Source organism: Bombina bombina, chromosome 1 (assembly GCF_027579735.1).
Source record: "Bombina bombina isolate aBomBom1 chromosome 1, aBomBom1.pri, whole genome shotgun sequence".
NCBI lineage: Eukaryota > Metazoa > Chordata > Amphibia > Anura > Bombinatoridae > Bombina > Bombina bombina.
In genome coordinates, this window is record NC_069499.1 from 371,362,834 (window position 1) to 371,388,972 (window position 26,139).

A 26,139-nucleotide genomic window follows, 5' to 3' on the forward strand; every position below is an offset into this window, starting at 1 on the left:
GCCCTGAAAAGGGCATTTGTAAGGGCATTGCCCTTAAAAGGGCATTCAGCTCTTTTGCTGCCCATCCCTAAGCTAAAAAAAATATATGTATATATTTTAAAAAAAACTAAATCTAACCCCCCAAAATTAAACGTAAGTTACAGAAAATAAAGAAAAATATATAACAGAAAATTAAAAAACAAATTACCAAAGTTTACAAAATTAAACCTAATCCCTATGAAAATAAAAAAGCCCCCCCCCCCCAATAAAAACACCCCCTGTTCTAAGAATAAACTACCAGTAGCTCTTCTTCCAAGCGGCAAGCTCTTCTTTCTTCTTTCAGGAACAATCCGTCATGGAGCGAAGGGCAGAGCTGTAGACCGATGACCGTGGAGCTGAAGACCAGAGACTCTGGAGCTGTAGAACGGCAACCGCGGAACTGAAGACTGGCAACCGCGGAGCCATGGAGCGTGGAGGATCCTCTTTGTACGATCGCCGCTGTACACTGAATAGTGAATTCAAGGTACGCAATTAAAGATGGCGTCCCTTGAATTCCTATTGGCTGATTGTATTCTTCAAATTCAAATCAGCCAATAGGATGAGAGCTACTGAAATCCTATTGGCTCCTATGGAATCCTCCATGCTCCATGGCTCCGCAGTCGCCAGTCTTCAGTTCCAAGGTCCCAGGTCTTCAGCTCCAGGGTCGCCAGTCTTCAGCTCCTGGGTCGCCAGTTTTCAGTTCCAGGGTCGCCGGTCTTCAGCTCCAGGGTCTCCGGTCTTCAGTTACGCCCTCCACTCCACGCCGGATTGTTCCTGGAAGAAGAAAGAAGAGGTCACCGCTTGGAGAAAGACTTCAAGGAATGGTGAGTACCAACCTGGGGGTTAGACTTAGGTTTTTTTAAAGGTTTTTTTGGGGGGCGGGTTGTTTTTAGATTAGGGATGGGCAGTAAAAGAGCTAAATGTCCTTTAAAGGGCAATGCCCAAACAAATACCCTTTTCAGGGAAATGGGTATTTTAATTTTTTAGTGTTAGGTTCTTTTATTTTGGGGGGTTTGGTGGGTGGGGGGTTTACTGTTATAGGGGACTTTGTATATTTTTTATGTAAACTAGCTGTTTATCTTGGGGCAATGCCCTGCAAAAAGCCCTTTTAAGGGCTACTGGTAGTTTATTTTTAAAGTAGGGGGTGTTTTTATTTTGGTGTTTTTTGTTGTTGTTGTTGTAACTTTAGTATTTTTTATTTTAGTTAATTTGTGTTAATTTAGGGGGTGTTAGGTTTGGGGGTGTTAGGATAGGAGGCTTAGTAATTTAATTAGTTATTTGCTTTGTGGGTTTTGGTGGTTTAAGGGGTTAATAGGTTAATTTAGGTTTATTACGATGTGGGGTTTTTGCGGTTTAGGGGTTAATGGGGTAAATAGGTTTATTGAGATGTGTGGGTTTGCGGTTTAGGGGGTAATAGGTTAATTATGTTTATTGCGATGTGGGGGTTTTGCGGTTTAGGGGTTAATAAGGTAATTAAATTTATTGTGATGTGGGGGCTTTGCGGTTTAGGGGTTAATAGGGTAATTAGGTTTATTGTGATGTGTGGGTTTTGCGGTTTAGGGGTTAATAGGGTAATTAGGTTTATAGCGATGTGGGTGGTTAACGGTTAAGGGGTTAATTCATTTATTATTTTTCCATGTGTGGGTTTGCGGTGTAGGTGTTAATACTTTGTGTGGGAGGTTCGTTTTTTTTTGTTATACTTCGTGCGGGGGTGTTTTTTTTTGTAATGCTCCGTTTGCTTTCGCTGCATCACGGTGGATTTCGAAAATGGCAGGGTGGTGAAAAAGTCCACCTTGGTGGATTCTTTCACCACCCTGCCATTTTCTGAATCCAAATACAGATGCTAAAAAGATCTATAGGTTGACAATCTATATCTATATACAGTTGTTTGACCTTTTGCGCTTCTATCAGACTCTCTATATAAGTACTCTCTGATTAAAATTACTACAGGGAGTGCAGAATTATTAGGCAAGTTGTATTTTTGAGGATTAATTTTATTATTGAACAACAACCATGTTCTCAATGAACCCAAAAAACTCATTAATATCAAAGCTGAATATTTTTGGAAGTAGTTTTTAGTTTGTTTTTAGTTATAGCTATTTTAGGGGGATATCTGTGTGTGCAGGTGACTATTACTGTGCATAATTATTAGGCAACTTAACAAAAAACAAATATATACCCATTTCAATTATTTATTTTTACCAGTCAAACCAATATAACATCTCAACATTCACAAATATACATTTCTGACATTCAAAAACAAAACAAAAACAAATCAGTGACCAATATAGCCACCTTTCTTTGCAAGGACACTCAAAAGCCTGCCATCCATGGATTCTGTCAGTGTTTTGATCTGTTCACCATCAACATTGCGTGCAGCAGCAACCACAGCCTCCCAGACACTGTTCAGAGAGGTGTACTGTTTTCCCTCCTTGTAAATCTCACATTTGATGATGGACCACAGGTTCTCAATGGGGTTCAGATCAGGTGAACAAGGAGGCCATGTCATTAGATTTTCTTCTTTTATACCCTTTCTTGCCAGCCACGCTGTGGAGTACTTGGACGCGTGTGATGGAGCATTGTCCTGCATGAAAATCATGTTTTTCTTGAAGGATGCAGACTTCTTCCTGTACCACTGCTTGAAGAAGGTGTCTTCCAGAAACTGGCAGTAGGACTGGGAGTTGAGCTTGACTCCATCCTCAACCCGAAAAGGCCCCACAAGCTCATCTTTGATGATACCAGCCCAAACCAGTACTCCACCTCCACCTTGCTGGCGTCTGAGTTGGACTGGAGCTCTCTGCCCTTTACCAATCCAGCCACGGGCCCATCCATCTGGCCCATCAAGACTCACTCTCATTTCATCAGTCCATAAAACCTTAGAAAAATCAGTCTTGAGATATTTCTTGGCCCAGTCTTGACGTTTCAGCTTGTGTGTCTTGTTCAGTGGTGGTCGTCTTTCAGCCTTTCTTACCTTGGCCATGTCTCTGAGTATTGCACACCTTGTGCTTTTGGGCACTCCAGTGATGTTGCAGCTCTGAAATATGGCCAAACTGGTGGCAAGTGGCATCTTGGCAGCTGCACGCTTGACTTTTCTCAGTTCATGGGCAGTTATTTTGCGCCTTGGTTTTTCCACACGCTTCTTGCGACCCTGTTGACTATTTTGAATGAAACGCTTGATTGTTCGATGATCACGCTTCAGAAGCTTTGCAATTTTAAGAGTACTTCATCCCTCTGCAAGATATCTCACTATTTTTGACTTTTCTGAGCCTGTCAAGTCCTTCTTTTGACCCATTTTGCCAAAGGAAAGGAAGTTGCCTAATAATTATGCACACCTGATATAGGGTGTTGATGTCATTAGACCACACCCCTTCTCATTACAGAGATGCACATCACCTAATATGCTTAATTGGTAGTAGGCTTTCGAGCCTATACAGCTTGGACTAAGACAACATGCATAAAGAGGATGATGTGGTCAAAAAACTAATTTGCCTAATAATTCTGCACACAGTGTATTGTAAATGCTAAAACAAGTTAATCTTGGAAAGTAGATTGGATAATCTAAAACCAATTGCTAATACAATGTTGGATGTTATCTATTCATATAACAGGATATGTAACTGGTGGCTAATACATCTAATGATGTTAATAATTCATGAAATTAATGAAAAAAACAGTCTCTGTTATTAATCGAAATACAGTACAGATTTGTGAATGTCAGAGGTAACGTCTCATAACTGTATCGTTATTGTATATGTTAAAGATACAAGTTATTAGATTAAGTCATATTTCCTTTTATAATTATGTTGCTTTTAATATGTTGCAACCTGTCCTATGTTTCACAATTTTTCCGTGTGAACTAGTATTGGCAATTAAATCAATGTAAGTCTTCAGCTTTACAGCCAAATACCTGGTATTCCGGTTTACAGTGCACTGTTGTTTATGTTATTGTGAAAGGTGAAATACCTATATTTCAATAGGGTTAAGTCCATGCGGTCTCACTTTGGAGTGCGGTCAGTAGCATCTTCAAATGCTGAGTGTCGGACGCTTTACCTTTCACTTTCCTTCTGTAAATCCTTTTGTTGCGGTGGCAGTAGCGGTTTTGCTTTAGACAGGTCTTTGGAGTGTCAGCGTGGGACCACTGTGGATCCGGTCTTTATCTCCTCTCTGTACTCTGTATCCTTGAATCAATAAGTCTGGTTCTACGCGTTTCGGCTGGAGAGCCTTTCTCCAGATACCATTGATTCCATGACTTTTATAGCTCTGTCCATTCACACCCTCTGAATTCTTAACTGTTTGATAGCCATTTTCATGTATATGTGCAATCCAACATTTAAACCTTACTTGTTATTTTTAAAATGTTTTTGTTTTTAAAATTAAAACTAAAATTTAAGCGTATTGGTTTACAGAAGTATACAGTACTAGTTAAAGATCTTTAACATTACCCTGGATGTATTTATGTATATATTTTAATTGTGTATTTTCAATTATATTTTAATCATTTTAAATTAATGATGTTTGTTTGAGTAAGTATTAGTATAATACGTATACATTTCCTATATATTGCTGTCGGTGTCAGAACTGACTGTATGTCTTTTGATAGTTTTTCTGAATAGTAGTATTTAAAGAATTGGGGAATTGTATTCTCTTGTCCATGTGATTATAGCCCATGGCCAAGTATAATATTTTATCTAAGAGTAAACTGTATTCCCCTATTTATAGCTTGTGGATATCCTCAATATTGATGTTAGTGTTTTTAATTTATTATTTATTCCATCAAATGGGTGCCAGGGGTTGAGGGCTGTAACTAATCTATTTTATATGAGTTTAAAATAAACACTACAAATATATTAGTTACATTTTTATTTTTATATATTAATTTGACGACTCCCCTAAAATTGGGAAATAATAAGTGTATGGGGTATATTTGGGGTGTAATAAAATAATAGTTGGGCATTTTTCTAAATATAGCTGAAGCAAGAAAAGGAAAGACAGGCGCAGCCCGACTCAAGTGTAAAGGATTTAATAAGTAAGTGCACACACACATAAATGGCAACTTACAAGATTAAAAAAATAAAAAAGCACATCAATGACACTGCATCAGTGTATTTCACCCTGAGAAATAGCGATATCCAACATGCATTGGTTGTTAGCATGTCCACCACCTCAGTCGAGGTATTACTGAGTCTGGGGATTGAAGCCATGACCAGTCGATGGAAAATCACAAGGGTAATGCAGAGACACTGCTTGATAGTTCAATTTTCTCTACGCGTGTTTCGTCTGAAAGCAATCAGACTTTTTCAAGAGAGTTGATCACAGTTGATCACCCACAATCACACTGAAAGCACATACTTCTATGACTACTTTTTTAGAGGAAGGCCCAAACCAAACACACAACCCTCCAAAGGGAAAAATAAGGTTAGAGGAAGTAGAGGAAGGGAAGTGGAACCAAAAGAAGCCACAAAGAACTCAAAATAGAACCAAAAGGTATGTTTAATTTGAGAAATATTGATTTAAACCATGAACAAAAGTCAATCCTTGGCAAAGGCCTGTCATTTGCCCCTGCATGTAAAATAAACAAATTTGAAACAATGATAAATGCTAACCAATTTACCAGGAAATTAGCCCTTAAAAATATTTTATGAAAAACCCTATAGAAAATTCGATTAAGAATGAATCCACCTACATACATACCAATTTTAAACAAAAGTCCTCGTTTAAAATAGAGATTGTTGAAAAGAAAGTTAAAGAAGATATTGAGAGATTAGATGATAAAAAAAGATATAAAATGGAATTTGACAAAAAAAGAAAATTTAGTCCTAAAAGAATTAAAAGAGAACAAAAACATTATAATTAAACAGGCTAATAAAGGGGGAGGGGTTGTAATTATGGATACAGACAAATACCTAAATGAAGCCTACAAATTATTAGGAGACCAAGACACATATAAAAAACTGTTAAACAACCCCACTGATCTAATGAAAAAGAATTTAGACACTATGATATTATCAGCTCAAGAGAAGGGAATAATAAATAGTCACGAAATAGTCATAAAGATGCAATAAATCCTCCAGGTCGGCCCATCTTATCGGGTTTTGACTCACTAACTTCAAATTTATCACAGTATACAGATTATTTTCTTCAAAAGTATGTGAAAACAATACCATCACATTTAAAAGACAACATTTTTTTTTAAATATAATACAGGAATTAGAATGGCAGGAAAATTACACACTAGCGACATGTGATGTCAGTTCCCTCTACACATGCATTGAACATAATAGAGGACTGAATGCTACCAATATATTCTTAAAGAGGGATATAGATATGTCACAGCCCCAAAGGGAATTTATTTTGGATAGTATGGCCCCCTTTATTCTAAAAAATAATTACTTTATATTTAATGGGAATTACTATTTACAGAAAAGAGGAACAGCTATGGGCACGAGATTCGCACCCAGCTATGTGAATTTATTTGTAGGTTATTTCTAAGAGAATTTCATTGCCACCACGCCCTGGGGTGCGAATTACATATTCATAGTCTGGAAAGGTGATCAGGACCTTAATAACAACAACCTAGGATTAAAATTTACCCATGAATATAGCAAAAACAGAATTAATTTCCTGGACATTGAAATTATAATATCAAACAATAAAATAACTACTTCCACATTCTTTAAAAAGGTCGACGCCAATAATTATATTGATTACAAAAGCTGCCACCACGAAAAGTGGAAGAGGAATATACCCAAAGGCCAATTCTCTAGAATTAGAAGAAATTGCTCACAAATTTCAGACTATGATAGACAATCATTGATTCTACATAATAGATTTGTGATCTATAATTGATATAAACAAGAACGTAAGAGCAATTGATAGAGGGGAATTGTTACTAGATTCAGTTAGGAATCCAGACAACGACGAAAGGGATCCATTTAATATTCCATTTATTACCACATATTCTAGTCAACATAAACAGATTCAAAATATAATTAAAAGACACTGGCATCTAGCCAGGAATTGTCCTATAATAGGAAAGAGGCTAAAATGACAACCTAATATAATATTCAGGAAAGCTACAAATTTGAACTTGCACCGAGTGAATTTAAAGCAAAAAATTAAAAAAGACAACATAATTTAGAAAATGTAAGATTAGAAGGTTTTTATCCATCTCACGATTGCAAATTGTGTAAGTTTAGCACTAAAGCAAAAGCAGTAAGATCAACAACCACAAATATTGAAGTAAAAATAAATGACGTTATAAGATGCACAGATAGTAATATCATATACTTACTACAATGGTCATGTAATCTCCAATATTTAGGACAAACCAGTAGGAAATTGAAAGACAGAGTTAGGGAACACATCAGGAGTATAGAGAGAAAGAAAGATGATACAAGACTGTATGCGCATTTTAAAGAATACCATCAAGGAAACCCCAAAGAAATGACTTATTGGGGTATTAAGAAAGTTAGAACAGATGGAAGAGGGGGCAACATAGAGAAGAGATTGCTCCACCTAGAGGCAGAACTCATTTTTAAAATGGGAACCTTACACCCGAAAGGTCAAAAATAGCGAATTAGATCTTAATGCTATCATTTAAAACTATACATGTCAGCCAACCATGTGCCTTAATTAACCATAATCAATATAGTATATATTTAGAAAAACACCCAACTAGTATTTTATTACTCCCCAAATATACCCCATACACTTATTATTTCCCAATTTTAGTGGAGTCGTCAAATTAATATATAAAAATAAAAATGTAACTAATATATTTGTAGTGTTTTTTTAAACTCATATAAAATAGATTAGTTACAGCACTCAACCCCTGGCACCCATTTGATTGAATTAATAATAAATTAAAAACACTAACATCAATATGGATATCCACAAGCTATAAATAGGGAATTAGTTTACTTTTAGATAAAATAATATACTTGGCCATGTGATATAATCACAAGCCCATTAAGCCAATACACAAAATAATATAGACAAAAGAATGGACAAGAGAATACAATTCCCCAATTCTTTAAATACTACTATTCAGAAAAACTATCAAAAGACATACAGTCAGTTCTGACACCGACAGCAATATATAGGAAATGTATACATATTATACTAATACTTAATCAAACAAACATCATTAAATTAAAATAATTAAAATATAATTGTAAATACACAATTAAAATATATACATAAATACATCCAGGGTAATGTTAAAGATCTTTAACTAGTACCGTATACTTCTGTAAACCAACACAACACGCTTTAAACTTTAGTTTTAATTTTAAAAACAATTATTTTTTTAAAAACTAACAAGTAAGGTTTAAATGTTGGATTGCACATATACATGAAAATGGCTATCAAACAGTTAAGAATTCAGAGGGTGTGAACGGACAGAGCTATAAAAGTCAAGGAATCAATGGTATCAGGTATCTGGAGAAAGGCTTTCCAGCCGAAACACATAGAACCAGACCTATTGATTCAAGGATACAGAGTACGGAGAGGAGATAAAGACCGGATCCACAGTGGTCCCACGCTGACACTCCAAAGACCCGTCTAAAGCTGCTAAAGGACTTGCGTAGCAAAACCGCTACTGCCACCGCAACAAAATTATTTACAGAAGGAAAGTGAAAGGTAAAGCATCCGACACTCAGCATTTGAAGATGCTACTGACCGCACTCCAAAGTGAGACCGCATGGACATAACCCTATTGAAATATAGGTATTTCACCTTTCACAATAACATCATCTACAGTGAACTGTAAACCAGAATACCAGGTATTTGGCTGTAAAGCTAAAGTCTCACATTGATTTAATTGCCAATACTAGTTCACACAGAGATATTGTGAAAACTAGGACAGCTTGCAACATATCAAAAGCAACATAATTACAAAAGGAAATACGACTTAATCTAATAACTTGTATCTTTAACATATACAATAACGATACAGTTATGAGATGTTACCTCTGACATTCACAAATCTGTACAGCAGAGCTTTCCAAACTTTTCATGTTGGCGACACACTTTTTAGACCTACATCATTTTGTGACACAGTAATTCAGTTGTACTGGCAAACAGGAGGTTAAACTAACTTGTTTTAAGAGATACAGACACATACATAAATTATATAATAACAAAATGTATTTACAAGTAACAGTATGGATGTGCAAGAATTAAACAAAAGTTTAATATCACCAAAAGCTACTAACTATTTTAATGGGATGTATGAGGTTGATGGGATGAACACAGTTTCTGAATATTTGGTGGAATATTAGATAAAGACACTCGCATTTCATCAACAAGCATTTTTAAGCTTCCCCTTCCTATCCATATATCAAGAGCAGGAGCAGCAATGCACTACTGGGAGCTAGCTGCAAAAAAAACCCCACTGACTTCAGCTCAGTATTTAAGCTGCTGCCCTCAGAGCTCAGTGAGTCCGACTGACTACTGCCCACCCTGCAAACACACTGCTGTCCCACTCACTGACTACACGTGCAGTCACAAGCCAATTAAGGAGACTACACGTGCAGTCAGGAGCCAATGTGCCAATGGGAATAGTTTCAGTTCCCACTGAGCTGCGCCAATAGGTTAAGATGATCTGTGACCCCTAGGTATCAATCACGTGTCAACCATATGATATACGTAGCAGGCAGGCGGAAAGTCAGAAACCAAAAAAAAAATTTTTTAAATTTGTGCTGAAGCAGGGACACACCTGCACACTGCTGCCGACACACTAGTGTGTCCAGTCACACAGTTTGGAAAGCACTGCTGTACAGTATTTCGATTTATAACAGAGACAGTTTTTTTCATTAATTTCATGCATTATTAACATCATTAGATGTATTAGCCACCATTTACATATCCTGTTATATGAATAGATAACATCCAACATTGTATTAGCAATTGGTTTTAGATTATCCAATCCACTATCCAAGATTAACTTGTTTTAGCATTTACAACAGTAATTTTAATCAGAGAGTACTTATATAGAGAGTCAGATAGAAGCGCAAAAGGTCAAACAACTGTATATAGATATAGATTGTCAACCTATAGATCTTTTTAGCATATGTAACTTTTAATTGTTTTATGTCTCAACTAGATATAATATATATTGACACCGGTGTATAGACAAAGTTTTTCATATTGTTTGCAATATCTGTTTTTATGCATTGTTTCAATTAATATTGTAAGCTTACAGATATAGTAATACATTCATTTATTTTATATATATTTTCTTGAGTATGGGTCATATATAACAGAAGTACACAGTACCCCATTTTTTAAACGCACATTATATTGTGTATAATAATAATTACTTTGTCTCTTCGAATCCTGCAATCGGGAACCAGCAATTGTATATTGCGCCACCTTACCTCTGTATTTAGCATATTAAACATTTATGGGATATTGTTTTAAAGGTGAGCTTGTTTTTCTTTCCAACCAGACAGTTACAGTTTTTTCCATTTTCGGAATTATTTTGGCTACGTGCGCAGCCAACATTCTGTTGGCTGCCTCACGCTGCCAACATTCCATTGAGGATGCGTGTGCAAGACGGACATTACAAACGCAATTATAGTATAGATGAATCTTTATTGGTTAGTTCCTTGTTATCCAGTGTCTACTATCTTGCTATTTAGAACTCAGTCCTCTAAAGCCTCATGCTCTGCCTTGTCCATCATTCTGTCTTATTTTGTGAAACATGAATATTATGATTATTTATTTAGCTTCTGACCTTCAGCTCTAGATGTGCACATCATGCATTACTTACCATCTAGACCTTTTCTTTATCTCACACTCCCATACTACTGGCCATGCCCTCTAGGGGAAACAAATTACTTACAACCCCTTCAGAAGTGTATGTTCTTTACTGGCGTGCTTCACTCTTCTCCTGAGCTTCAACCTAAACAAATACTTAAAGGGACAGTATACTATAAAATTGTTTTTCCCTTAATGTGTTTCCAATTACTTTTTTTTACCAGCTGCAGAGTATAAAATGTATGAGATTTGCTTTTTAAGGTTTATTTGTGTATATGAATTAGCTGATTTTGTGTTTTCAAGCCACAACTTAATAAAATAGGTTGAGCTTGTAGGTATAATCAGATCTCATTATTTTATCACATTGTGTACATATACATGCTTCTTTATCTTATATCTGTCCATAAACCAATCACTAATACTTGGAGAGAACAATGGAAAATTAACATTTTATTACCTTATCTCTTCTATACCCCACTGGGGGTGTAATTTCTTCTACTGACTGTGTTAACACAGCTTGGCCTCAAGGCCAAAAGCTTTCAGGATAGGTGGGGATACCACAGGCTAAATAAACTATTTTAAATGCCAATATAAGGGCAATGGAAATACTTATAAACAATTTAATACACCCCAGCAGGTAAAGTGGATCATTGGGAACAAATTAAAGGGAAGAACAGTTTTGAGTAAACTGTCCCTTTAACAAAAACAAGAACAGACAGGATGGGCAGTGTGAGCAACTTGTAGACAGGACAAGGTCAGTGCAAAAGATTGCATTAGGAGTGGAATGGAAAATAGAAGAGAAGCAGCATACAAACACCAAGTAACATATTGGTCTATTGGAAAGGTAGCTAACCATGGAGGCCCGGAATTCTCAGGAGACCAGGTTTAAAGGTTGCCAGACACACACACACACTTGTGTTATACAGTACCTTGCTTATGTACAAAACACTGTAAATATTCTGTTGCCTGGAGGGTGTATAGAAGACAGCAGCTCATCAAAAGAGTGATTTTCTATACTTTGGAGTAACCAGGTCCACACCATGCTTTTACATGAGTCTCTTTATCCTTTCGTTTAGGTTGTAATAAAACTAAATTTCCTATTCTATAGATTAGTAATTAACATTGGTATAACAGAAAATCAATTTAATTTGGAAATAACTTTTATGGCAAATAATTACTTGAGACCAGAGCCTAACACCTTTAAAGAACTTTAATATCTATTTGATATCTGATCCTCTTAACTCTCAAGGTACCTACAATATTTGTTTAACCTTCAATAAATAAGTTGTTTTTAAAAGGTACAATTCACTTTAATGCATTGCTCTTTAAAGCCAAATTTAATTTCTCAATAATTCCAAAACACCCTTTTTTCTACTAGAATGTGAAGATGTGAAAAGGTTTGCGATCCTAGAAAACCACCACTTACTGAGTCAAGCAAGCATTACAAATCTATTTGGAAACAAAGCTTGTATAGAGATTATATAAATGTGCTACTTTTCATTAAATGTGCTTTTAAAGGGATACTAAACCCACATTTTTTTTCTTTCATGATTCAAATCGAGCATGTAATTTTAAGCAACATTCTAATTTACTCCTATTATTAATTTTTCTTCGATCTCTTGCTATCTTTATTTAAAAAGTAGGAATATAAATCTTAGGAGCCAGCCCATTTAAGGTTCAGCACCATGGATAGCGCTTGCTTATTGGTGGCTGACATTTAGCCACCAATAAGAGATCATAACCCAGGTTCTCAACCAAAAATGGGCTGGCTCCTATGCTTTACATTCCAGCTTTTTAAATAAAGATAGCAAGAGAACAAAGAAAAATTGTTAATAGGAGTAAATTAGAAAGTTGCTTCAAATTACATGCTCTATCTGAATCGTGAAAGAAAAAATTTGGGTTTTGTATCCCTTTAACCTATTTTAATAGTAAATTCATGAGAGTGTAATAACCTTTTATAATACTGCATTACTCTACTAATCTTTGCACTTTCATCACTAGGAATACTTTGTATCTATTGCTATAACTTTTGATGTGAGCAGTCATGGATATTGCTTTGTCTACGAAGTAAGATAAATCGTAGGAATTTTCTGATGATTAGTATAAATGCAGCTGAGTTGTGTTGGTGTTTTGTGACATTATAGTTATTTCCATTTGTTCAAATATTAAATTGTAACATTCCTGATTTTAAAGGGACATTAAAGTATTTTTTATGTATATATAGAAAGGATCCAATGCATTGCAATAAACCTGCATACAGAATCAATGTTTTAAAAATACTTAAAACCTGTTATCTATTGCTTTGTGGTCACTGGACACACCCCTTGAAAAGTCTTTTGAATGTTGTCTTATTTTACTGTTGCCAGTTATTTACAGATTTAAACAAGCTCCTTCACATATGAACAACAAATAATCGTAGACAACAGTGCATTCTGCAGAACTTACTCCAGTTTCTAAGGGTGAGTGGAAGCATTACATGATTTGGCAGGATCCTGGTTGGCATAGAATAAGCAAGGATCCAGCAAGATACATTAAGATACATTTCTTTCATGTAATTGGCAAGAGTCCATGAGCTAGTGACGTATGGGATATACAATCCTACCAGGAGGGGCAAAGTTTCCCAAACCTCAAAATGCCTATAAATACACCCTTTACCACACCCACAATTCAGTTTTACAAACTTTGCCTCCTATGAAGGTGGTGAAGTAAGTTTGTGCTAAGATTTCTACGTTGATATGCGCTTCTCAGCATTTTGAAGCCTGATTCCTCTCAGAGTACAGCGAATGTCAGAGGGACGTGGAGAGTATCACCTATTGAATGCAATGATTTTCCTAACGGGGTCTTTTTCATAGGTTCTCTGTTATCGGTCGTAGAGATTCATCTCCTACCTCCCTTTTCAGATCGACGATATACTCTCATATACCATTACCTCTACTGATAACTGTTTCAGTACTGGTTTGGCTATCTGCTATATGTGGATGGGTGTCTTTAGGTAAGTATGTTTTTTATTACTTAAGACACCTCAGCTATGGTTTTGGCACTTTATGCATTTATATAAAGTTCTAAATATATGTATTGTACTTATATTTGCCATGAGTCAAGTTCATGTCTTTCCTTTTGCAGATTGTCAGTTACATATTTGGGGAAAATTAAGAAATATTTTTTTCAATTGACTAATTTGTTTCAAATTGCGGGCTGACTTAGGCTCGCAGGTGTGCCAAATGCTACACTTTATTGCGTCATTCTTGGCGCGAGAATTTTTTGGCGCGAAAGGCACGTCCGTTGACGCAAGTTCGTCATTTCCTGCGTCGTAATTGACGCAGAGGTTTCACACAGGGATGTGTCGTTAGTGACGCGAGTGTGTCATTTCCGGACATGGTTAGCGCCAAAAAAAATTTAAGTTACGTTGTGCGTCATACTTGGCGTCAAACTTTTTTCATTATTTATTTGCCCCATTGCTGTTTGCCTCTTGCCTTTTTCTATGTCAGAGGGCTATGCTATTTGCATTTTTTTCCCATTCCTGAAACTGTCATATATAAGGAAATTGATCATTTTGCTTTATATGTTGTTTTTTCTTTTACATTCTGCAAGATGTCTCAATCTGATCCTGCCTCAGAAGTATCTGTTGGAACTTTGCTGCCTGACATCAGTTCTACCAAAGCTAAGTGCATTTGTTGTAAAATTGTGGAGATTATGTCTCCTAATGTCATTTGTATTAGTTGCCATGATAAACTTTTACATGCAGATAGTGTGTCCATCAGTAATAGTACATTGCCGGTTTCAGTTCCTTCAACTTCTAATTTACATGATATACCTATGTATTTTAAAGAATTTGTTACTGATTCTATTCAGAAGGCTTTGTCTGCATTTGCGCCCACTAATTAGAGTAAGAGGTCTTTTAAAACTTCTCATAAAGTTGATGAAATTTCAAATGGCCGAAAACATAATGAATTATCAACCTCTGATGAGGATCTATCTGATTCAGAAGATCTTTCCTCAGATATTGACACTGACAAATCTACTTATTTATTTAAAATGGAGTATATGCGTTCTTTGTTAAAAGAAGTGTTAATTACTTTGGATATTGAGGAAGCTAGTCCTCTTGATATTAAAACCAGTAAACATTTAAATTCTGTTTTTAAACCTCCTGTGGTTACTCCAGAGGTTTTTCCTATTCCTGATGCTATTTCTGATATGATTTCTAAGGAATGGAATAAGCCGGGTACTCCTTTTAATCCTTCTGCAAGGTTTAAAAAATTGCATCCTTTACCAGCAATTTCAATAGAGTTTTGGGAAAAGATCCCCAAAGTTGATGGGGCTATTTCTACTCTTGCTAAACAAACCACTATTCCTATGGAAGATAGTACTTCCTTTAAAGATCCTTTAGATAGGAAGCTTGAATCTTATCTAAGGAAAGCCTATTTATATTCAGGTCATCTTCTTAGGCCTGCAATTTATTTGGCTGATGTTGCAGCTGCTTCAACTTTTTGGTTGGAGAATTTAGCGCAACAAGAATTGGATTCTGACTTATATAGCATTGTTCGTTTACTACAACATGCTAATCATTTTATTTGTGATGCAATTTTTGATATTATCAAAATTGATGTTAGATCCACGTCTTTAGCTACTTTGGCTAGAAGAGCTTTGTGGCTTAAAACTTGGAATGCTGATATGACATCTAAGTCTAGATTACTATCTCTTTATTTCCAAGGTAATAATTTATTTGGTTCTCAGTTGGATTCTATTATTTCAACTGTTACTGGGGGGAAGGGAGTTTTTTTGCCTCAGGATAAAAAACCTAAAGGTAAATCTAAGGATTCTAATCGTTTTTGTTCCTTTCGTCAAAATAAGGAACAAAAACCTAATCCTTCCCCCAAGGAAACTGTTTCCAATTGGAAGCCCTCCTCAAATTGGAATAAATCCAAGCCTTTTAAGAAACCAAAGTCAGCCCCTAAGTCCGCATGAAGGTGCGGCCCTCATTCCAGCTCAGCTGGTAGGGGGCAGATTAAGGTTTTTCAAGGCTGTTTGGGCAAATTCTGTCCAAAATCAATGGATTCAGAGCATTGTCTCTCAGGGATACCGAATAGGATTCAGAGTAAGACCTCCTGTGAGAAGATTTTTTCTCTCACGCATCCCAGTAAAAGCTCAGGCTTTCCTGAAGTGTGTTTCAGACCTGGAGGTTTCAGGGGTAATCAGGTCTGGGGTTTTATTCAAAACTATTCATTGTCCCAAAGAAAGAAAATTCATTCAGACCAGTTCTGGATCTGAAAATTTTGAATCGTTATGGAAGAGTACCAACTTTCAAGATGGTGACTATAAGGACTATTCTGCCTTTTGTTCAGCAAGGACATTATATGTCTACAATAGACTTACAGGATGCTTACCTTCATATTACGATTCATCCAGAACATTATCAGTTCCTGAGATTCTCTTTTCTAGACAAGCATTACCAATTTGTTGCTCTTCCATTTGGCCTAGCAACAGCTCCAAGAATCTTTTCAAAGGTTCTGGGTACCCTACTCTCTGTAATCAGAGAACAGGGTTTTGCGGTGTTTCATTATTTGGATGATATCTTGGTACTAGCTCAGTCTTTACGTTCTGCAGAATCTCACACGAATCAACTATTGTTGTTTCTTCAAAAACATGGTTGGAGGATCAATTTACCAAAAAGTTTCTTGATTCCTCAGACAAGGGTCACCTTTTTAGGTTTCCAGATAGATTCAGTGTCCATGACTCTGTCTCTAACAGACAAGAGACATTTGAAATTGGTTGCAGCATATCGGCACCTTCAGTCTCAGTCATTCCCTTCAGTAAATATGTGCATGGAAGTTTTAGGCCTCATGACTGTAGCATCGGACACGATTCCTTTTGCTCGTTTTCACATGTGACTTCTCCAGCTTTGTATGCTGAATCGATGGTGCCAGGATTATACAAGGATATCACAATTAATATCCTTAAATCCCAATGTTCGACAGTCTCTGACGTGGTGGTTAAATCACCAGCGTTTAGTTCAAGGGGCCTGTTTTGTTCGGCCAACCTGGATTGTGATCACAACAGATGCAAGTCTTTCAGGTTGGGGAGCTGTCTGGGGATCTCTGACAGCACAAGGGGTTTGGAATTCTCAAGAGGCGAGATTACCAATCAATATTTTAGAACTCCATGCAATTCTCAGAGCTCTTCAGTTTTGGCCAGTTTTTGTTGAAGAAAGAACCGTTCATTTGTTTTCAGACAGACAATATTACAACAGGGGCATATGTCAATCATCAGGGTGGGACTCACAGTCCCCAAGCTATGAAAGAAGTATCTTGGAAACTTATTTGAGCGGAATCCAGCTCCTGTCTAATTTCTGCGGTTCATATCCCAGGTGTAGACAATTGGGAGGCGGATTATCTCAGCCTTCAGACTTTGCATCCAGGGGAGTGGTCTCTCCATCCGGATGTGTTTTCTCAGATTGTTCAGATGTGGGGTCTTCCAGAAGTAGATCTGATGGCTTCTCATCTAAACAAGAAACTTCCCAGATATCTGTCTAGGTCCAGGGATTTTCAGGCGGAAGCAGTGGATGCGCTGACACTTCCTTGGTGTTATCAACCTGCTTATATCTTCCCACCTGTAGTTCTTCTTCCAAGAGTGATCTCCAAAATTATCACGGAACAATCATTTGTGTTGCTGGTGGCTCCAGCATCGCCCCATGGGTTTTGGTATGCGGATCTTGTTCAGATGTCCAGTTGCAAACCTTGGCCACTTCCGTTAAGGCCGGACCTACTGGCTCAAGGTCCGTTTTTCCATCAGGATCTCAAATCATTAAATTTGTAGGTATGGAAATTGAACGCTTACTGCTAAGTCATAGCGGTTTCTCTGACTCAGTAATTAATACTATGTTACAAGCTTGTAAATCTGTCTCTAGGAAGATTTATTATCGAGTTTGGAAGACTTACATTTCATGGTGTTCTTCTCCTAAATTCTCTTGGCATTCTTTTAGAATTCCTAGAATTTTACAGTTTCTTCAGGATGGTTTGGATAAAGGTTTGTCTGCAAGTACTTTGAAGGGACAAATCTCTGCTCTTTCTGTTTTATTTCACAGAAAGATTGCTACTCTTCCTGATATTCACTGTTTTGTACATGCTTTAGTTCATATTAAGCCTTTCATTAAATCAATTTCTCCTCCTTGGAGTCTTAATTTGGTTTTGAGGGCATTACAGGCTCCTCCATTTGAGCCTATGCACTCTTTGGACATTAAACTACTTTCTTGGAAAGTGTTGTTCCTTTTGGCCATCTCTTCTGCTAGAAGAGTTTCTGAGCTTTCTGCTCTTTCTTGTGAATCTCCTTTTCTGATTTTTCATCAGGATAAGGTGCTTTTGCAGACTTCATTTAAGTTCTTACCTAAGGTTGTGAATTCTAACATTAGTAGAGAAATTGTTGTCCCTTCCTTGTGTCCTAATCCTAAGAATTCTTTGGAAAAATCCTTACATTCTTTGGATGTGGTGAGAGCTTTAAAATATTATGTTGAAGCTACTAAAGATTTCAGAAAGACTTCTAGTCTATTTGTTATATTATCTGGTTCTAGGAAAGGTCAGAAGGCTTCTGCTATTTCCTTGGCTTCTTGTTTAAAGCTTTTGATTCTTCAAGCTTATTTAGAGTCGGGTCAGGCCCCGCCTCAGAGAATTACAGCTCATTCTACTAGATCAGTCTCCACTTCATGGGCTTTTAAGAATGAAGATTCAGTTGATCAGATTTGCAAAGCGGCAACTTGGTCCTCTTTGCATGCATTTACTAAATTCTACCGTTTTGATGTATTTGCTTCTTCAGAAGCAGTTTTTGGTAGAACAGTTCTTCAGGCAGCTGTTTCAGTTTGATTCTTCTGCTGATGTTTTAAGTTTTTCTTTTCTTCATGAGAATAACTTATATTTTGGGTTGTGGATTCATTTTTCAGTATATGGCTGTTGTTTATTTTTATCCCTCCCTCTCTAGTGACTCTTGCGTGGAGTTCCACATCTTGGGTATTTGATATCCCATACGTCACTAACTCATGGACTCTTGCCAATTACATGAAAAAAAACATAATTTATGTAAGAACTTACCTGATAAATTCATTTTTTTTATATTGGCAAGAGTCCATGAGGCCCACCCTTTTTTTATGGTGGTTATGATTTTTTGTATAAAGCACAATTATTTCCAGATTCCTTTGTTGATGCTTTTACTCCTTTCTTTATCACCCCACTACTTGGCTATTCGTTAAACTGAATTGTGGGTGTGGTGAGGGGTGTATTTATAGGCATTTTGAGGTTTGGGAAACTTTGCCCCTCCTCGTAGGATTGTATATCCCATACGTCACTAGCTCATGGACTCTTGCCAATATGAAAGAAATGAATTTATCTGGTAAGTTCTTACATAAATTATGTTTTTTACAATCTACCTTGAATGATTTTATGTTGTGTTAATTAATTTCTTCTGCTCTCACTTTAGCATGCTGCAGCACCTCCTCTTTTTTTTCTTGTCCTGACCCAGAGTACCTGACTTTCATTTTACTCTTTCTTTAAAGGGACAGTCAAGTAAAAATTAAACTTTCATGATTTATGCTGGGCATGCAATTTTAAATAACTTTCCAATTTACTTTTATCATCAAATGTACTTTGTTCTATTTGTATTCTTTGTTGAAAGCTAAACCTAGGTAGCCTCATATGCTAATTTCTAATCCGTTGAAGGACACCTCTTATTTCAGTGCATTTTGATCGTTTTTCACAGTTAGACAGTGCTAGTTCATGTGTTCCATGTAGATAAAATTGTGCTCACTCCCAGGGAGTTATTTATGAGTCAGCATTGATTGGCAAAAATGCAAACCTGTTAAAGAAATGAAATACGGGGGTGGTCTGCAGAGGCTTATACAAGGTGATCACAGAGGTAAAAAGTGTATTAATATAACACTGTTGGTTATGCAACACTGGGGAATGGGTAATAAAGGGAATATCTATTTTTTTAAACAATAAAAATTTTCAAGTAGACTGTCCCTTTAAATTCTGCTAATCTATATCTTCTCTTTCCCACACACCCTTTTCATATCTATCCCCCCCCCTTCTCTCTCTCTCTCTCTCCTATCTTTATTATTCCTAAATATTGCTTCAGTGGAAAATGTCATAAAGAAAAACTATCATGTTATGTCAAATTAAAAAGAAAGGCTTGAAAAGAAAAGTAAGTCTCAGACTCCATATTTAAAAGCAATAGATTTTTATTAATGTCACCAAAATAGTAAAGATATCTCAACTAATCTAATACCTTGAACATCTTTAATACGCCTGTGCTATGCTACATAACTTTAGATGTGATGTTTCCAAACATAAATGAGCTATTAAACATGCAATAAGAATGGTTTCAAGTTGCTTCCATACTCTGTATCTCATATTACTTTTCATTGTACCACATAATATTAACCTGATGTTTTCTAATAATAAAATATCACACTCATTTGTGGTATCAAAGCAGTAAACCTAGCCTAAACAAAGCAAATCACTCATTTCAGGGGTTGTTTGTTACTTAATTAAATGATAATGTTTCTTAAATGTATATACAAAATAAAATGTAAATAAAAACTAATCTCTAAAAGAGATTTTTGTAGTACATTTTAGAAACATGTTAAACCAAGTTCCATTTTCATGTGCACCTGGCTGTGTTCAAAACATATATTCTGTAAACCATGTTGATGGGTTTCCTTTGCCATTGCATTTTACCACTTTTCTGTTTACAAAATGATTATATCCTTTTTCTGTTATTCATAAGGTTTTTCTCATACTGAGTAATGCACAAGAGTGATGCTTATATCATGCATAAGACTTACTCCTCTTTCTTATGCATCAGTAATCCCTGATAGTTGATTTTGATTACATTACTTCAAAATTACTGAAATATCTGAACATTGTTAAATTAAAATACAGTATGCAATTGTAACACTGTCACATTTATGTTCCATTTGATAATAAAAAACGTCCTTTGCAGAAGTGCAAAGAAAGCTCATTCCAGTCAATGTTGGGTTTCTGGAATATAAACTTCTCAACCAGTGGACAGATATGGAGTTTCACTATGGTAATTATAATCAGGGCAGACTTTTTGTACAAGTTTGTAATCTATACTGAAAAAAGCAATATAAATACAAATGACTTTAAATGGTTTTGAGCACAACCAGGACACATGACTCTGGGTTTGCTCATGATAACATATCTTTGAGGGATCAAAGTTGCACAAAGCAGTCTTCTTTGCTCTGTCTGTTTTTTCATACTCGATGCGACAGTTAAAAGACTTGGAATCCTTATTCTCCAGAGTTGATTGAGCTGAAGTTTCAAATTCTACCACCTTGGAGGGAGGCACAAGACTTACAGAGACATTTCCGAGTCCTGTTGAATTATGACGAAAATACACACTGAATGTTCCATTGCCATGGTCAACAATTTTTCCTGTGATGAGAAGATTCAGTTTCACAGTTTTAATATTTGAATGAAAATCTCCCCATCCAAACATCTTTTTAAATTTTCCTGTTTTAACTATAGGTCTGCGTTTAGTTCGCACAAGGGATTCTTGAACATCACTAATATTAGACAACCAACTCCAAAAATTATCAACGTTATCAAAATACGACAGCTGATTTTGCCTTGGGAGAGCAGATTGCTTAACAAATAGCCGAAGTGGATTGTGGAGTCTGGAATGGGCAACCTTGTTTATCAAAGTTTCAGCTGGATCATTTTCTTCCCATTTCAGTGCACCTGTGGTTCTTAACAGCTGTTTGTCACACAACACCTGTTAAAATATAAAGAGGAACATTAATTACAGTCATAAAAAAACCCAACATATGAATGTACTTGTTTATTTAATTTAAACGTTAGATGTAACATTATTGTTTTACTATCATGCTTTTTTGTACCACTAAAGTGTAACTCTGTTGTAATAATAAACTACTTTAAATAATTGTATTATTTTATTATTAAATAAATGCTTGCTGATAGCTATGTGTCTAATCCTTGCAGCCTGTGTGTTCCTGTAATTTTTCTGAGCATGAAATTGCCTGTGATTGGTGTCTACATGCTATATGCTCCTCCTGATTGGCTCAGTGTCTGTGCAGTAATTAAGAGCAACAATACATTACATTTCCTGAACCTGCCTTAAATCTGTCATTAACCTATTTGGTATAATTGCAAATAAGCATCTGTTTAATAATAAAAACTTTACATGCTGGGTAATCACAAAGCCTTTAATTTGCTCATGTTTAATATTAAAATGTATTGTAAACATTCCCAACTCTGAATTAAACTATTTTCATGTAAAATTTTACCAAACTAAAATAAAAATACTTAAAGGGACACTGTACCCAAAAATTTTCTTTCGTGATTCATATTGAGCATGAAATTTTAAGCAACTTTCTAATTTACTCCTATTATCAAATTGTCTTCATTCTCTTTGTATCTTTATTTGAAATGCAAGAATGTAAGTTTAGATGCCGGCCCATTTTTGGTGAACAACCTGGGTTGTCCTTGCTGATTGGTGGATAAATTCATCCACCAATAAAAAAGTGCTGTCCAGAGTACTGAAACCAAAAAAAAAGCTTAGATGCCTTCTTTTTCAAATAATGATAGCAAGAGAACGAAGAAAAATTGATAATAGGAGTAAATTAGAAAGTTGCTTAAAATTGCATGCTCTATCTGAATTACAAAAGAAAAAATGTGGGTTCAGTGTCCCTTTAACTATAAATAATAAGGCTTTTGTCCGCACTGACTCGTCTATGATTATCATAAAGTAAAGCCTAAATGAAGCAGCACATTTTGAACTTTTTGTAATTATAAGTTAAATGATCTCTATTATAATTATACTCACTTCGTTACTACACAATGTGTCCATATACAGTGGTCAAAAGCTGGACCTCCCTCCAAATTCAGCTGCTTTGTGTGTGTGGCTATTCCATTCTTGTGCTTAAATGGACAGTCTACTCCAAAATCTTTATTGACTAAAAAGATAGATAATGCCTTTTTTACCCATTCCCCAGTTTTGCATAACCAATATGGTTATATTAATTCACATTTTACCTCTGTGATTACCTTGTATCTAAGAATCTTCTGACAGGCCCCGATCACATGACTTTTTATTTATCCCCTGTGGTGAAATATAAAAGCATGTGATAAGAGGCTGTCTTTAGTGGCTTAGAAACAGGCAGAAATTTAGAGGTTTAAAGGTATAAAGTATATTAATATAATGATGTTGGCTGTGCAAAGCTGGGGAATGGGTAGTAAAGAGGTTATCTATCTTTTAAAACAATAACAATTCTGGTGCAGACTGTCCCTTTAATGTGTGTTATACTTCTGCTCATATCTACCAACTAAATCACACAGCTATTAGTTAATATATATATTAATAACTATTAGCTGTGTGATTATTATTAACTATTAGCTGTGTGATTATTATTTTTTTTACAACTGTCTGTTATTATGTTTAATTATTTTAATAAACATACATATTTTTGAGTCCCCTGCCTACCCCTCCCCCCCTTGGAAATATATATATTTTTAAAGTATGATGTTAAGGCTGTTCTCCAACCAGAAATTGCATTTGCAGTGCTGACAAGCAGATTCAGGAGAAATGTAAGGAAGCATTTATTTACCGCAAGGGTGGTGGATTCATGGAATAAATTTCCATTTGAGGTGGTAAATACAAAGACTGTAAAGGAATTCAAAAATGCCTGGGACATGCATAAGGCTATACTAAGGAAAAAGTAACATGTAATATGGGTAGACTTGATGGGCCTTCTTGGTTCTTATCTACCCTCAAATTCTATGTTTCACATGGGCAGTTTGTTTTTCTCTTGAATGCATTTATTAGCTGCACTGTATAGAGTGGGTTGGAGCACTGCATATGTTGTTACAAATCAGAAAAAGATCTGGAAAGGGGTGGAGGGAAAATGAAACCCTTGTAAGAAACAATAGTTATATTATGCAAACATTATTTTGAAAACAAATAAACATTCATTGTGACTTAGGTGGGATCGAGGCTGGATGACCTACAAGGACACCAGGAAATGTCCCGGTGGGCTGCAGCAGATGGGGCTGGCCAGCTCCAATTTAAGGGAGTGGTGCTGCTGGGGTGGTCTCACAGCAATATCACCTCTCTTTTTTCTCCTTTGAGTTAAACGTACTAAGACCACAAAGCATTTCCTTGTAAGTTGTTTTTTCTAAACCATGCACCATTTTAGTGGCCTTCATTCGTCAGATCACACTATGAATAATAATTTTCATATTGTGAAAGGGAATCATGGATGAAATTTGGTTATATGGTGCTTATATAACAACAGTCTGAAATTTTGTTTTACAAACTAATAATTTAACTCTGAATAAAAAAAATATTGGGAAGGAGTATCCCAGTAATTCCCTTGAGCAAAATGGTGTGTGTGCATTTTGCAGAATCCACGGAAATTAGGGCTGCTCTTCAAATTTTCCAGGGTTGCTTTTTATTCCCACTCCAGTCCTGGGTGGGATGCTGACAATTCTAAAAAGTTTAATTGACCATCACTTTAAGTTATCAATCAAATGTTAATAAATATAAAGAAATGCCTTAGTACTCATTTACTCATTTAAGCTCTTAAAGGGACAGTCAACATCAAAATTGTTATTATTAAAAAGATAGATAATGCCTTTACTACCTATTCCCCAGCTTTGTACAACCAACATTGTTATATTAATATACTTTATAACCTTTAAACCTCTAAATGTCTGCCTGTTTGTAAGCCACTAGAGACAGCCTCTTATCACACTTATCACACACTATTGTATTAGCTTTTCACAACATTGGACTGCTAGTTCATGTGGGCCATTTAGATAACATTGTGCTCATGCCCAGGGGTTGTGGATGACACTGCACTAATTGTCTGAAATGCAAGTCAATAGATTATAAATAAAGAGCCAGGGGGTTATCAAAAGAGGCTTAGATACAAGGTAATCACAAAGGTTAAAAGTATATTTATACAACCATGTTAGCTGTGCAAAACTGGGGAATGGGTAATAAAGGGATTATTTATCTTTTTAAACAATAACATTTTTGGAGTTTACTGTCCCTTTAACTTAAACTTTGCTTATCCCCCAAATAAATATTAAACTTTAAATGACTTGGACCTTCATCCATATGCCCGAATAAATCTTAAAAAACATAAGTTCCACTAAATCAGAGTTGTATAACCTTTTCACTTGAAATACTAATTAATATTTTTTTAATTGAAACAAAAATATCAAGTTATAGGCAAACATCATTCTTGATAAAGATACAATCTGCAAACCTATATATCAATACAGAGTCTAAATTAAATATATTAAACACATACAGAGCGCATGATGAGCTAAAGCTCTCTGGGTTTGTGAGTTTTTCTTGTTAGTACTTTAAAGCTTTAATTCTCTATAGGCACATTTTACCTTGTGTCTCTCAAATGTATGTTCTCTGCTCTTATGTATGTGAAGGCAATGAATACATAGGGCTTACAGAAGCGTAATTTAAAAAAACATATAAAAAAATATATGAAATATTGAAATAAAATTACCTTGTATAAGTCTATATTGTTTAATAAGATTAAAATTTGTAACAAAATTGTTCGGTCAAAATTCTATTTTATGGAAAAATAAAAATTTGTATTGAAAATAATTACGCAGAAAAAAACGATTTATGGCACAAAGTAGAAATTATATTAAAAACTACACTGTAAGATTCATAATTATAATAATAAAAATGTGTTATTTTCCTACTGTAAAATGTGTTCCCCTGTCTTTGCTAGTGAGCTAAAAAGGGACATTCCAAAGGAGTAGCTAAATTTCTTTTGCTAGTACTTGCTTATTCTGTTAACATTTTCCCCTGCACATCTTGCTGTTTTTCTCATAAACTGAAAGGTTGCAATATTGTGTAAAAATATGTAAAACGTATATTATACTAATAGAAAAACACATGCATATGAAAATAGAGGCAATTGTAAAATACTAGTCTATATGCTGAAAACAAGATAATTTGACTGGCTTCAGAATTAAATTTTTAAAGTGTTCCCTACTAAGGGATAGATTACAAAGGGGAATGCTTCTGCTTGCGCATTAACTTTGCTAGACAAAGGTTTTTTGCGCTTATCGGGTTGCGCTCATATTATGAGTTGAAAATAAAAAGTTTGAGTGAGCGAAATCCGACACGCGCAAAAAAATAGACTTTGCCAAATTGCGACTGTATTAATGTATCCCCACATAGACTTCAATGGCGTGTGCAAACTGAAAAAAAAAAACCCTCTCTTTTATATATATAATTTGTGTGTGTGTGTGTGTGTGTGTGTATGTATGTATATATATATATATATATATATATATA

General features: G+C 35.6%; 1 protein-coding gene across 1 annotated transcript in view; it reads right to left on the reverse strand.

Annotated features, from left to right (window-relative positions):
• Nucleotides 1-19,984: 19,984 nt before the first annotated feature.
• The window catches only part of NXPH2 (neurexophilin 2), a 330,570-nt gene continuing 324,415 nt past the window's right edge, over nt 19,985-26,139 (reverse strand). The window contains exon 3 of the mRNA XM_053698263.1: nt 19,985-21,561. Within this exon, the coding sequence (XP_053554238.1) occupies nt 20,821-21,561 (741 nt within the window). The 3' untranslated portion in view covers nt 19,985-20,820. The remainder of the gene's footprint in view (nt 21,562-26,139) is intronic.